The 15,958-nt window shown below is 45.3% G+C and overlaps 2 protein-coding genes across 33 annotated transcripts in view; both read left to right on the top strand.

Annotated features, from left to right (window-relative positions):
- LOC124068394 (protocadherin gamma-C5-like) overlaps nt 1-15,958 on the top strand; it is a 211,186-nt gene that overhangs the window by 184,913 nt on the left and 10,315 nt on the right. The window contains exon 1 of one of the 32 annotated variants that reach the window (XM_046406620.1): nt 3,784-6,994. The exons of 25 other annotated variants lie outside the window; for them this stretch is intronic. In XM_046406620.1, the coding sequence (XP_046262576.1) occupies nt 4,541-6,994 (2,454 nt within the window). In that variant the 5' untranslated portion in view covers nt 3,784-4,540. Of the gene's footprint in view, nt 1-3,783; nt 6,995-7,020; nt 10,384-11,032; nt 13,947-15,958 lie in introns of those variants that run through there. 6 more of the 32 variants (XM_046406631.1, XM_046406618.1, XM_046406626.1 and 3 more) reach the window with 6 other exon arrangements.
- LOC124068400 (protocadherin gamma-C5-like) lies at nt 874-3,378 on the top strand. Its single transcript, XM_046406654.1, has one exon. It carries the CDS (start codon nt 889-891, stop codon nt 3,361-3,363), a length of 2,475 nt encoding a protein of 824 aa, XP_046262610.1. The 5' UTR covers nt 874-888; the 3' UTR covers nt 3,364-3,378.

The raw sequence follows: 15,958 nt of genomic DNA, 5'->3' as shown, positions 1-15,958 counted from the left end.
CGTACTATCCTATACAGCCTTCATCTTAGCATTTCGTTGATCTTCATGTTTAGTTTAATACAACCGAAATGTTGAGACGTTTATCGCTACATCAACACATCAGAAGTGTTGGACCGCTGTTGCTCACGTACTTTGTTTGCAACGACATTAACTTTTCGCCCTGCCACTAGTTGTTTCTGGTATAAGGCCTACATTGTGTCAGAAGTCTTTCTTTGTTTATAGCTCTGTTTGTGGGCCACTGTGGTTTAGGATTTTGGAAGGCTCCCTTTAACACTGTATAAGTGTCACTTTGTTTCAGCAGCACAGCGAAAGCCTGAAAAGGATTGCTTATGACAGGGCTAAACTGTTTTCAGCAACTGCCCTGCACAGCACTCTAACTTTTTCTGATTCAAATCATGAACATTATTTCAACATAAGTTCAAATAACCGCAATGCAGACAATATTTATCTATTTGTTTTGCTTTTTTAAAATCATATTCCGTTTAACTTTAATTTTTGACGACGTGTAACGGCTTGCTTGGTATCATTTCCTTTTTCACACTCTGAATACATCGAGGCTGATTCTTTCAGGGCGGACTGTGCCTTTAAGAGCACATATCACACCCTTCTCATTGGATGGCAGAGATGAATATTGTGCACCAATGAAATGTGGGACTGTACAAAGAGATCTACTCCCTCCCCCAGGCAGCCTAAAGCACCGTACACATTTTCATTGCAAGGCGCTGGATGAGAAGCAGTGATGCTCTTGCCGAAATTAGAAAAGGAAAAATCTTTATTTTGGCATGATGTTGTGTTGGATTATTCTTTCGGATTAACGTTTTATGGAAATGGATGGTAACTGCTTGCTTTTCGATTACCTGAATAGGAAATAATTCTAACAGACCGGGGATGACAAAGACAATAGGATACCGAGACTGGAGATGGCTTACGCTTTGGTGGCATCATTTCTTTCTCTTGTGGAGTACAATAGACGGACAGACTCGTTACAGCATCCCGGAGGAGCTGAAACAGGGCTCAGTGGTAGGAAATCTAGCCAAAGATCTGGGTTTGGGACTATCAGATATTTTTGACCGCAAGCTGCGCGTCGCCTCTGAGGCTGGTGAGCAGTATTTCAGTGTGGATGCGGGGAAGGGCGAGCTGGTGGTGAATGACAGAATAGACAGAGAGGCTTTATGTGGACAAAGCGCCAGCTGTGTGTTACCTCTGCAAGTAGTTGTTGATAAACCGTTACAATTGCACCGAGTTGAGGTGGAAATACAAGATATTAATGACAATTCCCCAATATTCCCTTCGCAAGATGTAATATTGCAAATAGCAGAGTCGACGGCGACAGGGGCACGTTTCCCTTTGGAGACGGCGCAAGATCTTGATGTTGGAGTGAATACAGTGAGGTCCTACACTTTGAGTAAAGACGACTTTTTCAGTGTAAAGATTAAAGAGGTGTCCGGTGGAAGGAAAGTCCCAGAGCTAGTCCTGTCTAAATCTCTCGACAGAGAAAAAAAACCTGTCCATCAGCTTCAATTAATAGCCATAGACGGGGGAAACCCAGTGAAATCTGGTTCTTCACAGATAACTATAAATGTGCTTGATAATAACGACAATTTTCCTGTATTTGAGAAAAATATTTACAAAGTTTCAATAAGTGAAAATAGTGTACAAGGTGCGTCTATCATAAAAGTCACAGCAAAAGATACTGATGAAGGTCCTAATGGAGACGTTGAGTATTCATTTGGAGCGCACACACCAGATATTGCTCTATCTTTGTTTGATATTGATTCATTAACAGGGGAAATACGTCTCACGGGGAAATTGGATTTCGAAACAAATGCTAATTATGAAATAGACATTTGCGCAAGAGACAAAGGAACTCCGAGAATGGAGGGACATTGTACGGTCCATATCGAAGTGCTCGATGTTAACGATAATGCTCCAAATATATTCCTGACCTCCCAGCCAAACTCTGTGCCCGAGGACGCACCAAGTGGTACTGTAGTTGCTTTAATCAGTGCCAGAGATCTTGACTCTGGTGACAACGGTAAAGTGATACTACAGCTCCCCAAGGGTTCTCCTTTCAGCCTAAAACCATCATTTTCTGATAATTATGCACTGGTGACCAGTGGTGCTTTAGACCGAGAGAGTTTCTCACAGTATAACATTGAGGTAACAGCAACTGACTTAGGCTCCCCTCCACTGTCGACTAAGAAGACTATAAGTGTTATGATCACTGATGTGAATGACAACCCTCCTGTATTCACTCAGCCCTCCTATAATGTTTATTTAAAAGAGAATGGAGTACCAGGGTCCATACTGTATTCAGTGTCAGCATCTGATCTGGATTTTGGTGAAAACGCCAAAGTGTCCTACTCCATACTGGACTCTAAAGTGCAGGACGTTTCTGTCTCGTCTTATGTTTACATTAACTCGGATAACGGCAGCATCTACAGCATGCACTCGTTTGACTATGAGAAACTGAAGGTGTTTGAGATTCGGGTCCAGGCAAAGGACCAGGGCTCTCCGTCCCTCAGCAGCAACGCCACCGTCCATGTTTTTATCCTGGACCAGAACGACAATGCCCCCGCTGTTATTTACCCCTCGTCCGCTGCCCTGGGCTCCCTGTCTCATCAGAGGATGCCCCGCTCCGCTAAAGCGGGTCACCTGGTTACTAAGGTGACGGCCGTGGACGCTGACTCGGGCCATAACGCCTGGATCTCGTACAGAGTGGCGGAGGCCACAGACGCCTCTCTGTTCACTGTCAACCAGTACACAGGGGAGGTGAGGACTAAACGCGCTGTGTCCGAGCAGGACGACTCCTCTCAGAGGCTGCTTATTGAGATCAAGGACGACGGGGAGCCGGTCCAGTCCGCCACCGTCACGGTGTCCATCCTGCTGGAGGACGGCCTCCACGAGCCCATCTTAGACCTCCGACAGAAGGCGGTCGAGCCCAGCAAGAAAAGTGGGAGACTCACCCTTTATTTGATCGTGTCTCTGGCCTCGGTGTCCGTGCTGTCTCTGGTGACTTTTGTCATCTTAGCGGTTAAATGCATCAGGAACAGCAGGAGCAGCGGCAGCTGCTGCATGAGACGGAGCGACTGTGATGATTACAAGAACCCCAACAGAAACCTGCAGATTCAGCTGAACACTGATGGACCTATAAAGTACGTGGAGGTCCTGGGAGGAGACATGTTGTCTCAGAGTCAGTCCTTCAGGTCCTGCATGTCTCCCATGTCAGAGTACAGTGATTTCACTCTGATTAAACCCAGCAGCACCACTGACTTTAGAGAGGTGATCAGTGTGCTGGATGCGTCCTTACCCGACAGCACGTGGACCTTTGAGAGCCAGCAGGTGAGCAAAAAACGACAGTAGATCTACATTGCAATTTCATATATTAGTATAAAAATTTAGTAAACTGTAAATTCTTTTCTGCAATCTGAAAACAAGGTGTTTTGATGGTGATTAAAAACATATATAAAAAAATAAAATCAGCCACAAGCCTTTTGTTCTTCCTTTCCGCTCTACACATTTCAGTTAAAACTGGTATAAAAATTTAGTTTAGTGAGATAACTTAAAAAAATATTGTTTTGACAAATGTGTATGAGGAGAGAAAGAGGCTATGGAGGAATGCTGTTTTCCCGTTGACAGCTTCAGTTGTTTAATTTGATTTTAGAATGGAGAAAATCAATAACGATTCTACTCAAATTTGTCATGTCAGCGTGTGAAACCTTGATCCCTAAACTATTTAAAGTGATGATCAGTATATATCAGCATTTAAAGTATTTCAAATCTAAGGCATTTAAAACCTTTGACAGTTTGATGTTGTCAAAGTTGATTAAAATAATACACGTTGTAAAGAAATGTGCACAATTTAAGGCTTTTTTTTTCAGAGGAATTCCAAATAATGTTTAATTATCGCTGTATTTGACAAAACTTTCACATTTAGTATTTACTTTTTTAAACTGAATAGTTCAAAACGCATGGTACTATTTTTTAAATGATTCAGCCATTAGTTGTCGGTGGTTTAATACTGTTCTTATTAAGGATTATAGCAGCAGTATTGAATGAAAATAACATATCCAGTGGATATTCGGTTCTGAAATTTAATTCCTCCTTTTGTCTTCACTTTTTTTTCATGTTCTCCATTTGCATTCAGTTTTAAACGGACAGAATTATCACACAAGTCAGACTTACACTTGTGTCGTCTCATTTAATTCGTGTTGCAGCAGTGAGGGTAAAGTAGCTTCAACAGCACTGGTAGCTCTCTGTGATTGGATAGTCAAGATGGATGCTGTGGGCCAATAGCAGGCAGAACTGTACAAAGAGATCTACTCCCTCCCCCATTCGGTCTCACACGATTGTGCTCACAGTGCTCAGAGCTGAAGAGGAGATGCGCTTATTCGCAAGTGTCCGGAATTTAGCCCTTTTTTATTGCCCATTTTCCTGGATTTATTTATACTGGATAGTCCATGTTGGAAATGGATTTAATATCGAGCTGCTGATATGATCAGTACCTCGATGGGAAATAACGTCTTTTAACTGGCCAAGGATGACAAAGACAATAGGATACCGAGACTGGAGATGGCAGGCGCTTTGGTGGCATCATTTCTTTCTCTTGTGGAGTACAATAGACGGACAAACTCGTTACAGCATCCCGGAGGAGCTGAAACAGGGCTCAGTGGTAGGAAATCTAGCCAAAGATCTCGGGCTGGGACTATCAGATATTTTTGACCGCAAGCTGCGTGTCGCCTCTGAGGCTGGTGAGCAGTATTTCAGTGTGGATGCGGGGAAGGGCGAGCTGGTGGTGAATGACAGAATAGACAGAGAGGCTTTATGTGGACAAAGCGCCAGCTGCGTGTTGCCTTTACAGGTTGTAACAGAGAATCCGCTGCAGCTACACCGGATAGAAGTAGAAATAAAAGACATAAATGATAATTCTCCCGTTTTTTCGACAGAGGAGCGATCTCTAAAGATAGCAGAATCTACCGCCACAGGCATACGCTTTCCTTTAGAAACAGCACAGGATCAGGACGTTGGTAGCAATTCGGTCAAATCTTATACTCTCAGTAAAGATGGGTGTTTTAGTTTAAGGACTAAAGAATTGTCGGGTAATAGAAAGGTTCCAGAACTAGTCCTGGAGAAGTCGCTTGACAGAGAGAAACAAAGCGTCCATGAGTTATTACTGACAGCATTAGATGGAGGCAATCCAATCAAAACTGGAACCACGAAAATCATAGTTACTGTACTTGACAATAACGACAATGTCCCTGTTTTCAGCAGGCCGCTGTATAATGTAACTGTACCTGAGAATAGTGTCGCCGGTTCTGTACTTTTAAAAGTAGAAGCAACAGACGCCGACGAAGGCGTTAATGGAGAGATTGAATACGCATTTGCTGAGCATACACCGCAGTCATTGTTATCTATTTTTCGTTTGCATTCAGATACAGGTGACATTTCCTTAGTAGGACCCTTAGATTATGAAAACACTGCAATACATGAAATCGATATTACTGCAAAAGATAAAGGAATTCCTGAAATGGAGGGTCACTGTCGTGTGCAAGTAGTAGTCATAGACGTTAATGATAACGCGCCAGAAATAGTTCTCACGTCGAATCCAAACCCAGTACGCGAGGATGCACCGAGGGGCACAGTAGTAGCCTTAATCAGTGCACGAGACCTCGACTCAGGTGATAACGGTAAAGTAACGTTACAGCTTCCCAAACGCTCTCTATTTACTCTGAAACCTTCATTCTCTAACAATTACGCACTGGTCACGAGTGGTTTATTAGACCGAGAGAGTTTCTCAGAGTTCAATATTGAGATAACAGCCACTGATTCAGGCTCTCCTCCTCTGTCCAGTAAGAAAATTATACCTGTCACCATCACTGATGTGAATGACAACCCTCCTGTATTCACTCAGCCCTCCTATAATGTGTATTTAAAAGAGAATGGAGTACCAGGGTCCATACTGTATTCAGTGTCAGCATCTGATCTGGATTTTGGTGAAAACGCCAAAGTGTCCTACTCCATACTGGACTCTAAAGTGCAGGACGTTTCTGTCTCGTCTTATGTCTACATTAACTCGGATAACGGCAGCATCTACAGCATGCACTCGTTTGACTATGAGAAACTGAAGGTGTTTGAGATTCGGGTCCAGGCAAAGGACCAGGGCTCTCCGTCCCTCAGCAGCAACGCCACCGTCCATGTTTTTATCCTGGACCAGAACGACAATGCCCCCGCTGTTATTTACCCCTCGTCCGCTGCCCTGGGCTCCCTGTCTCATCAGAGGATGCCCCGCTCCGCTAAAGCGGGTCACCTGGTTACTAAGGTGACGGCCGTGGACGCTGACTCGGGCCATAACGCCTGGATCTCGTACAGAGTGGCGGAGGCCACAGACGCCTCTCTGTTCACTGTCAACCAGTACACAGGGGAGGTGAGGACTAAACGCGCTGTGTCCGAGCAGGACGACTCCTCTCAGAGGCTGCTTATTGAGATCAAGGACGACGGGGAGCCGGTCCAGTCCGCCACCGTCACGGTGTCCATCCTGCTGGAGGACGGCCTCCACGAGCCCATCTTAGACCTCCGACAGAAGGCGGCCGAGCCCAGCAAGAAAAGTGGGAGACTCACCCTTTATTTGATCGTGTCTCTGGCCTCGGTGTCCGTGCTGTCTCTGGTGACTTTTGTCATCTTAGCGGTTAAATGCATCAGGAACAGCAGGAGCAGCGGCAGCTGCTGCATGAGACGGAGCGACTGTGATGATTACAAGAACCCGAACAGAAACCTGCAGATTCAGCTGAACACTGATGGACCTATAAAGTACGTGGAGGTCCTGGGAGGAGACATGTTGTCTCAGAGTCAGTCCTTCAGGTCCTGCATGTCTCCCATGTCAGAGTACAGTGATTTCACTCTGATTAAACCCAGCAGCACCACTGACTTTAGGGAGGTGATCAGTGTGCTGGATGCGTCCTTGCCCGACAGCACGTGGACCTTTGAGAGTCAGCAGGTGAGCAGAGAGTAGAATAAACTGTGAAATGTGGAGTTTTATAAAGCTATTGCCTTGGCTAAAATAACTGCAAAGGAAGAACAGCCTTTGCTTTAACTGTGGAAGTTCCTAATACCAGTGTAGTTCATGAGAGGCATTTCTTACGTGGCTATACAAAATGTTGAGTGTTTATCCAAATAAAACTGTGAATTAACCTAGTTTAGTGCGACAGCTTTTGGCAGAGAGGCTGTTATCACTGGACTTGGCGAGTGTGTTGGATGTTGAATTCTGTTTCGCAGCTGAGTGTTTCAGCACCACAATGTGGACAGCGACTCTGACCCTCGAGGCGTTCAAAGGGCACGACAGATCGTTACTGATGGCCCTACTTTAATAAAGGATGACAGTGAAAGAACATGAAAGATTAAATCGTGCTTTTAAATCACTGCTTTTGTTGACTGAATTACATAAACTCAGATGATGGAATTACGCATTACAAATCCAAGCCGGGGATATAAATTTTGGTCTCAGTTAAACCAAATGTTTAAAGTATATGTGTTTTTTCATGCACACACTTAATTTTAATACATTTATTTATGTTACATTTATAAAAATAGCGAAATTAATTATATTTCTCTTTGATGACAGTAAACGGGGTTAGTGTGTCTTTAACGATGCTCCTCAGTTTCCCTCTCATTGGATGAGAGGGATGGATGCTGTGCACCAATGGCATTCAGAACTGTACAAAGAGATCTACTCCCTCCCCCATGCAGCTTCAGCACCACAATGCTCGGAGTGGCAGGAGAGTATAGGCGGAGTAAAGGTTATATTCTTAATTTTATTTTTGACCATGAACAGGCATCTTTTTAACGGAATATGTCACGCTCTCGGAATGCGGATTTTGACTTTACATCTTCTCTTCTTGTGGATTGGAAATGATGTATTTTACTGAATCAGGAATGACAAAGAGAATGGGATACCGAAACTGGAGATGGCAGGCGCTTTGGTGGCATCATTTCTTTCTCTTGTGGAGTACAATAGACGGGCAGACTCGTTACAGCATCCCGGAAGAACTAAAAAAGGGCTCAGTGGTAGGAAATCTAGCCAAAGATCTCGGGCTGGGAGTATCTGAGATTTTTGACCGCAAGCTGCGTGTCGCCTCTGAGGCTGGTGAGCAGTATTTCAGTGTGGATGCGGGGAAGGGCGAGCTGGTGGTGAATGACAGAATAGACAGAGAGGCTTTATGTGGACAAAGCGCCAGCTGCGTGTTACCTCTGCAAGTAGTTGTTGAGGACCCGCTGCAGTTGCACCGAATTGAGGTTGAAATACGAGATATTAATGACAATTCTCCAAGTTTCCTTTCAAATGAATTATCTTTAAAATTAGCCGAATCAGCAGCAGTGGGGACCCGATTTCCACTGGAGAGCGCAACGGACCCTGACGTTGGAAGCAATTCTTTGAGATTGTATAGTCTTGGTAAAAACGAGTGTTGTTCCCTTAAAATGAAAGAAATAGAAGGTGGTAAAACCGTTCCTGAACTTGTTTTAGAAAAGCCTCTCGATCGAGAGAAAAAAGCTGTTCACAAAATATTGCTAACAGCAGTAGACGGTGGGAATCCAGTCAGATCCGGAACCTCACAAATAACCATAAATGTGCTTGACATTAATGATAATTTTCCGGTGTTTGAAAAAAACCTTTACAAAGTCAGCCTGAGTGAGAAAAGTATGAAGGGAACAGTTGTTATAAAACCGAAAGCAACAGACGCAGACGAAGGTTTAAATGGTGAAATTGAATTCTCATTTGGCTCTCGGACGCCAGATTCTGTTTTGTCAATCTTTGATATTAACCTTTTAACAGGTGAAATCACTCTTAAAGGAGAATTAGACTACGAAGCTGCCAAGTCATATGACATTGATGTAACTGCAAAAGACAAAGGTAGTCCTGAAATGGAGGGCCACTGCGGCGTTCAGGTTGATATTTCTGACTTCAACGACAACGCTCCAGAAATTGTTTTCACCTCCCAGCCAAAGCCAGTACGTGAAGACGCACCAAGTGGCACAGTAGTTGCTTTGATTAATGCGCGAGACCTTGACTCAGGTGATAATGGTAATGTAACGTTACAACTCACCAAAGGCTCTCCCTTTAACCTAAAACCATCATTTTCTAATAATTATGCGCTGGTGACCAGTGGTGCTTTAGACCGAGAGAGTTTCTCACAGTATAACATTGAGGTAACAGCAACTGACTTAGGCTCCCCTCCACTGTCGACTAAGAAGACTATAAGTGTTACGATCACTGATGTGAATGACAACCCTCCTGTATTCACTCAGCCCTCCTATAATGTGTATTTAAAAGAGAATGGAGTACCAGGGTCCATACTGTATTCAGTGTCAGCATCTGATCTGGATTTTGGTGAAAATGCCAAAGTGTCCTACTCCATACTGGACTCTAAAGTGCAGGACGTTTCTGTCTCGTCTTATGTTTACATTAACTCGGATAACGGCAGCATCTACAGCATGCACTCGTTTGACTATGAGAAACTGAAGGTGTTTGAGATTCGGGTCCAGGCAAAGGACCAGGGCTCTCCGTCCCTCAGCAGCAACGCCACCGTCCATGTTTTTATCCTGGACCAGAACGACAATGCCCCCGCTGTTATTTACCCCTCGTCCGCTGCCCTGGGCTCCCTGTCTCATCAGAGGATGCCCCGCTCCGCTAAAGCGGGTCACCTGGTTACTAAGGTGACGGCCGTGGACGCTGACTCGGGCCATAACGCCTGGATCTCGTACAGAGTGGCGGAGGCCACAGACGCCTCTCTGTTCACTGTCAACCAGTACACAGGGGAGGTGAGGACTAAACGCGCTGTGTCCGAGCAGGACGACTCCTCTCAGAGGCTGCTTATTGAGATCAAGGACGACGGGGAGCCGGTCCAGTCCGCCACCGTCACGGTGTCCATCCTGCTGGAGGACGGCCTCCACGAGCCCATCTTAGACCTCCGACAGAAGGCGGTGGAGCCCAGCAAGAAAAGTGGGAGACTCACCCTTTATTTGATCGTGTCTCTGGCCTCGGTGTCCGTGCTGTCTCTGGTGACTTTTGTCATCTTAGCGGTTAAATGCATCAGGAACAGCAGGAGCAGCGGCAGCTGCTGCATGAGACGGAGCGACTGTGATGATTACAAGAACCCGAACAGAAACCTGCAGATTCAGCTGAACACTGATGGACCTATAAAGTACGTGGAGGTCCTGGGAGGAGACATGTTGTCTCAGAGTCAGTCCTTCAGGTCCTGCATGTCTCCCATGTCAGAGTACAGTGACTTCACTCTGATTAAACCCAGCAGCACCACTGACTTTAGAGAGGTGATCAGTGTGCTGGATGCGTCCTTACCCGACAGCACGTGGACCTTTGAGAGCCAGCAGGTGAGCAGAGAGTAGAATAAACTGTGAAATGTGGAGTTTTTTAATACTAAAGAGTGAGCACAACGAATTGGGTGGATATTTTGTGTGGTCTGAAAAGATCGTCCTTGTTTTATTTTTATTTTATTTTTTTAAATGTTGGTTAACATATCTTGTACTGATTATTTCATTATTTTTAATAAGCCTTTGACTAAAAATAGCAAACGTTATTTTTTAATGGCTATAAGGATCAGCACTGGATTGGGTTGTAATTCTGCCAGATTCGTGACAATTCACATTTTATTTCAATTATATATATATATATATACATACATACTGGCCAATTTATTTATCTTTGGATTGTTTGCAACGATAATAATTATTGCCGTTTCCTAAAAAACAACATTTTTTGCTCTTTAATTTGGGCTGCATGACCTGACTCCAAACTTTTAAATATCTTTCAGAACGTCTTACGTTAAAACTTTCCTTTGAGGTCGGGGGAAACCCAGTTTGGGAACCATGCCCCCCTGTGGATACAAGTAGCATTGCTAGAAATACCAGCTGCTTGTCCACTGGACTCTGAGGAGTTCTCAGTGAAAGCACGTGACTAAATTCTTCAATGAAATGTATCCACATATCTTTCCACAATATATATTTATATTAAATTGCATTTTTCACATTCATAAAAAAAATTCAGCCTTGTGTTACTGCACTTTCATTGTCCTCCCAAATCTTTTAAATGAGGATGAAGTTGATGGTTGCCTGTCTGGAAGTGGAGTCACTGGAAAGTTTTCACTCCGGGTGTGTGAGCTGTGTGACAGAGCTGGTCCAGTCCTGTCTTCCAATGAGAGGGAAGGCCTCTGTGGTCTCTCCCCGCCCACCAGGGGAGTGAGGCGGAGGAGACACAGCAGAGTTTCACTGGAGGCAGAAAGTACTTTGATTTTCGTTGTCGTTTTCTGTAAAAAAAGACGGCCGTCATGATCACGTCAAAACTTCCCATCGATCTGTTTTTGAAACGGGAATGTTTACCGTCAAGCGTGGTAGCCTCGTTTTAACACTACTATGGATACGTTACGGTGAAAAAAGAAGCTAAAAACTTTCCCACTCTGCGATCCTCGGAGCGCAGCACAATGGACTCCAGACAGAGGAAGCGCTCTGGAGGAGGGAGGCTGTGGAGGCTCTGCATTTATCTGGCTTGCCTCTCCCATGCGTCCGCTCAGCTCAGCTATTCTGTATCGGAGGAACTTAGTCCGGGCTCTGTCGTTGGGAATATCGCTAAAGATCTGAGTCTCACGGCTGAGGGGATTGTTCAGAGGAGGTTGCGTGTGGTCTCGGAATCCACAACACAGTATTTTGAGGTAAAGCAGGCGACAGGGGATTTGGTTATTAAAGAGAAAATCGACAGGGAGCAAATGTGCGAATTAAGCTCAACATGTTCACTACACCTTCAAATACTTCTGGAAAATCCTTTAGACATTCATCGCGTCGTGGTGGACATTCTGGATGTGAATGACAACGCACCGCAGTTTTCAACCGGCAACATCTCTTTGGATATATCAGAGGCGGCCGCACCGGGCACAAAGTTCCGTCTGGAGAGCGCACACGATCCAGACGTGGGGGCCAACTCGTTACGCACGTACCATCTCGCGGCAAATGACTTCTTTATTTTGAATGTGGAAACTAAAAGTGACGGCAGCAAGTTTCCAGAGCTCGTGGTGGATAAAGCTCTGGACAGGGAGACGCAGGCCTCGTTTCGCCTGTTGCTCACTGCTGTTGATGGGGGCCAGCCGCAGAAATCTGGCTCAACACTTCTGCTCATTAAAATTCTGGATGTAAATGACAATGCGCCCGTCTTTGACGAGCCGGTTAAGAAAGTTAGACTATTAGAAAATGTTTCACGGGGCACTTTAGTAACGAAACTGAACGCGACTGACGCGGATTCGGGTAACAACGGAGACATATCTTTCCTGTTTAGTAAGTACACACCGGAACGCGTCCTCAGCCTTTTCAGTGTGGATTCTAAAAGCGGGGAGATCCGTGTAAAGGGTGATGTGGATTATGAGAAAGGCGCTGCATACCACATCACAGTGCAGGCCAGAGATGGTGGCTCTCCCGCTATGGAGGGCTCCTGCAACGTCATAGTGGACATCATTGATGTGAATGACAACGCACCAGAGGTGACACTGACGTCACTGACCAGTCCAATCAGAGAGGATTCGGCGCCGGACACTGTGATAGCGCTAATCAGTGCACGGGACCTGGACTCTGGTATGAATGGCAAGGTTTCATTAGCTGTCCAACCTGGTTTACCATTCAAACTTAACTCAGCTTTTGGCATGCATTACAGCCTCACCACTGCAGGAAACCTAGACCGTGAGACTGCCCCAGAGTACACAGTGGTCATCAAGGCCACCGATGCTGGTTCCCCTCCCCTGTCATCACAAACTACCTTTGTAGTGAAGCTTTCTGATGTAAATGACAATGCCCCCACCTTCTCTCAGCCTTCATATTCTGTGGACATCCCAGAGAACAATGCTCCCAATGCCCCCATCGCTGCTGTTTTAGCCACTGATCCAGACTATGGTGACAATGCTCGCATCTCTTACTCCATCCTTCACAGCATGATCCAGGGCTCACCCATCTCTTCTTATGTCTACATTAACCCAGAGAGTGGCCACATCTACAGCATGCGCTCTCTGGATCACGAACAGCTCAATGCTTTCCGTATAGAGGTGCAGGCCCGGGATGCAGGGGTGCCCCCACGGACAGCCAACGTCACTGTGCATGTGTTTGTGGTGGATGTGAATGACAATTCACCTGTGATTGTGCACCCCTCCTATCCAAAAGACAAAAGACTACAGCTCAGTGTGCCTCCATCTGCCAGCCCAGGGTACTTCATATGTAAACTTGTAGGGATGGATGCAGACAGTGGGCATAATGCATGGTTGTTTTATTCCATCGCCCCTGGACCAAATGCTGGTATGTTCCGTATTGGGGCGCATAGCGGTGACCTCCGCACAGCCAAGTGGGCAGAGGAGGAAGTGGGTTCGACTTATGACATTGTGGTCATCATTCAGGACAATGGTGACCCGCCAAAGTCCAGTGTTGTGAACATTACAGTAACTGTGCATGAGAAGGGCGTGGCTGACGATGCTCCAGCAAGCCCTCGCCACACACCCTTATCCCACCATACTGGGATGTCAGACATCACCCTGTACCTCATCATCTCTCTAGCTTGTGTATCAGCTGTGTCCTTCATCACCTTTGTCGTCCTCATGGTACGCTGTCTAAGGCATCGTGGCCCAGGGCTGGGAGGTTCTGACTGCTGCTATAGTCGCCACAGGTCCAGCCGCTACCATCAGAGGCCCAGCAAGGACCTACACCTGCAACTCAATACTGATGGGCCCATACGTTACATGGAGGTGGTGGGAGGCCCCCAGGAGCCGCACACACGCACCTACAGGCCCTGCTACTCCACCATATCCAGCCAGAGTGACTTTGTATTTATGAAGACACCCATGCTGAGTCACAACAGCACACTCAACATGACACTCAGCAGGAAGCACCTTATGAACTCAGTCAATGAGGTGAGGGATTACATGGAGAGCAAGCATGGCATCGGTGGACTATGCCACATTAGGATGAGACAAATACAGATGTCTCAGTATCTATGGACAAGTTTGAGAAATGTGTACCTTTTTAACATGCAGTTTTGTTGTGGTGGTATATCTACACAATGATTGAGGTAAAACCATAGTCTTGCTGCTTTGACTCTTGACGGTAGAGTGCTAACCTATATTTCTTTAGTCACATAGCTCTGCAGTATTTTATATGAGACTCCACTCGTTTTAGCAGGAGGATCACTCTATCCACATGGTGAAAAAGCTCTTAGAGTTTTGTTGTCCTGCCGGTTTGGGCTTAATATTTAATCTTACCCCAGGCTAGGAAATGTGGTTCCTGTCTCTGACTTCCAGTAACTAAACTGGCAAAAAGGATGTGGTCATAATGGATAAGGAAGATGCAGATAAAGAGTCAAGCAGACAGAGTTGTTGTAGTTGGAGATAGCTGAAAAATGGCTAAGGAAGGGGAGAAGCTAAAGCATAAGTGCTTCTAACAGATGGAGAGGAGGAGACAAACAGATGAAAATAGGTCCTGCACTGTTGGCTCAGTGGGATGGCTGGGAGACAGAGGGAACAGGATGACAGAGGGAGAGATCGGGGGGGTAAGGAAAGAAAATTTAGGAGGGGTGGGGAGGAGGAAAGAGTCAAAGAATAAAGCGGTAGCTGAAAAACAGGAATTCATGAGGTCAGTAGCCTGACCTCATGACTTCCTGTTGTCCTCTGAACTTTTGGTGATTGGTTCCAGGACTCAGCATCACATGAGTGAGACTGTTCTCACTACATGTTTTGTAAAAACTTTTCTAATTTCCATTCTAAGGTCCTTGGTAAAGAGAGTGATGTTTGAATATGACTGGGGAGAACTAGCCCTTCTCCACACAACAGGACATTTACCATCATGTCAGATTAATATCCATAAGATTGTCTGGTTTCTCGTGAGTGTGTATTATATATCCGCTCTCTCTCTCTGCTGAATTATTTTGGCCCTGAGTTCAGCAGGATACCATCTGTCTCCCTGCTCTTGTGACACGTGTGCAATGAGGACAACAGAGGAAAAGAGATAGAGGGATGGATAAAGGAAAAGGAAGGATGGCTTTACGCACGTGTGCCACAGCAACAGAGCAGCAGACATCACTGTGGGTGTTTATACGCTTGCATGTGTGTGAGATGGTGTGTACAAAGCATCAGGCACGAGGGGCCCTCCAGTAGTGTGTAATTTTAGCCGGACGCTGGGGCCATAGTGCCCAATTGTCTGTCACTTCCCACACCCACTTATCTGTATTCTCTATTCATTTGCATCATGCTGTTCTGGCACACTTTATTTATTTGACTTCAAGTGCAGTTGGGATAAAAATTAGATTCATGTCTTTTTTCCTCGGAAACATTGGCAGTTCATTCCTGTGGTTTATTTGCTCTAAATTGGCATGCAACATATAAGTCTTTCCATTGAAAGAGACATATACTCATGATGAATGAGGCTTTCTGAGTCATTGGACCAAGGAACATGTCATGTGATCCTGATGTCATGACTTTGACTCACTTATTTCAAGAAGGATATGACTATTCCCAAGACTGCATTTGTTTCTTGCTCTTTGAGTCCATGGTAGTTAATAAGGGTTGGCACTTGCATTCAGTCAGGCTGAGTGTTTTGTAAATATATTTTTTATGGATGATAAAACAGCACATGCAGTTTTGGAAAACTGTCAGGTGTTTTGTCAGTTGAGTCATGATGTTTGTATAAGAGGGAGGAAATATACAATCAAACATCATCCACTGTGCTCTGTCTTAGTTCTCAGCTCTTACTTTATAATGTTTTAACAGTGTAATGGACCCAGTATTGTACACATCTTAGAGAAGATAGCCCGAGTGAGGGAGTGCTGACGGTTTAGTGGTGTGGTGTGCATGTATGCTGAAGGTTATCAGTTCACTCAAACAGACACAACTTCCTCTTTTCAGACAGAGCACCAGCTGCAGTCTATCCA

Source organism: Scatophagus argus, chromosome 12 (assembly GCF_020382885.2).
Source record: "Scatophagus argus isolate fScaArg1 chromosome 12, fScaArg1.pri, whole genome shotgun sequence".
NCBI classification, from domain to species: domain Eukaryota; kingdom Metazoa; phylum Chordata; class Actinopteri; family Scatophagidae; genus Scatophagus; species Scatophagus argus.
This window is presented reverse-complemented; position numbering and strand designations above follow the sequence as displayed.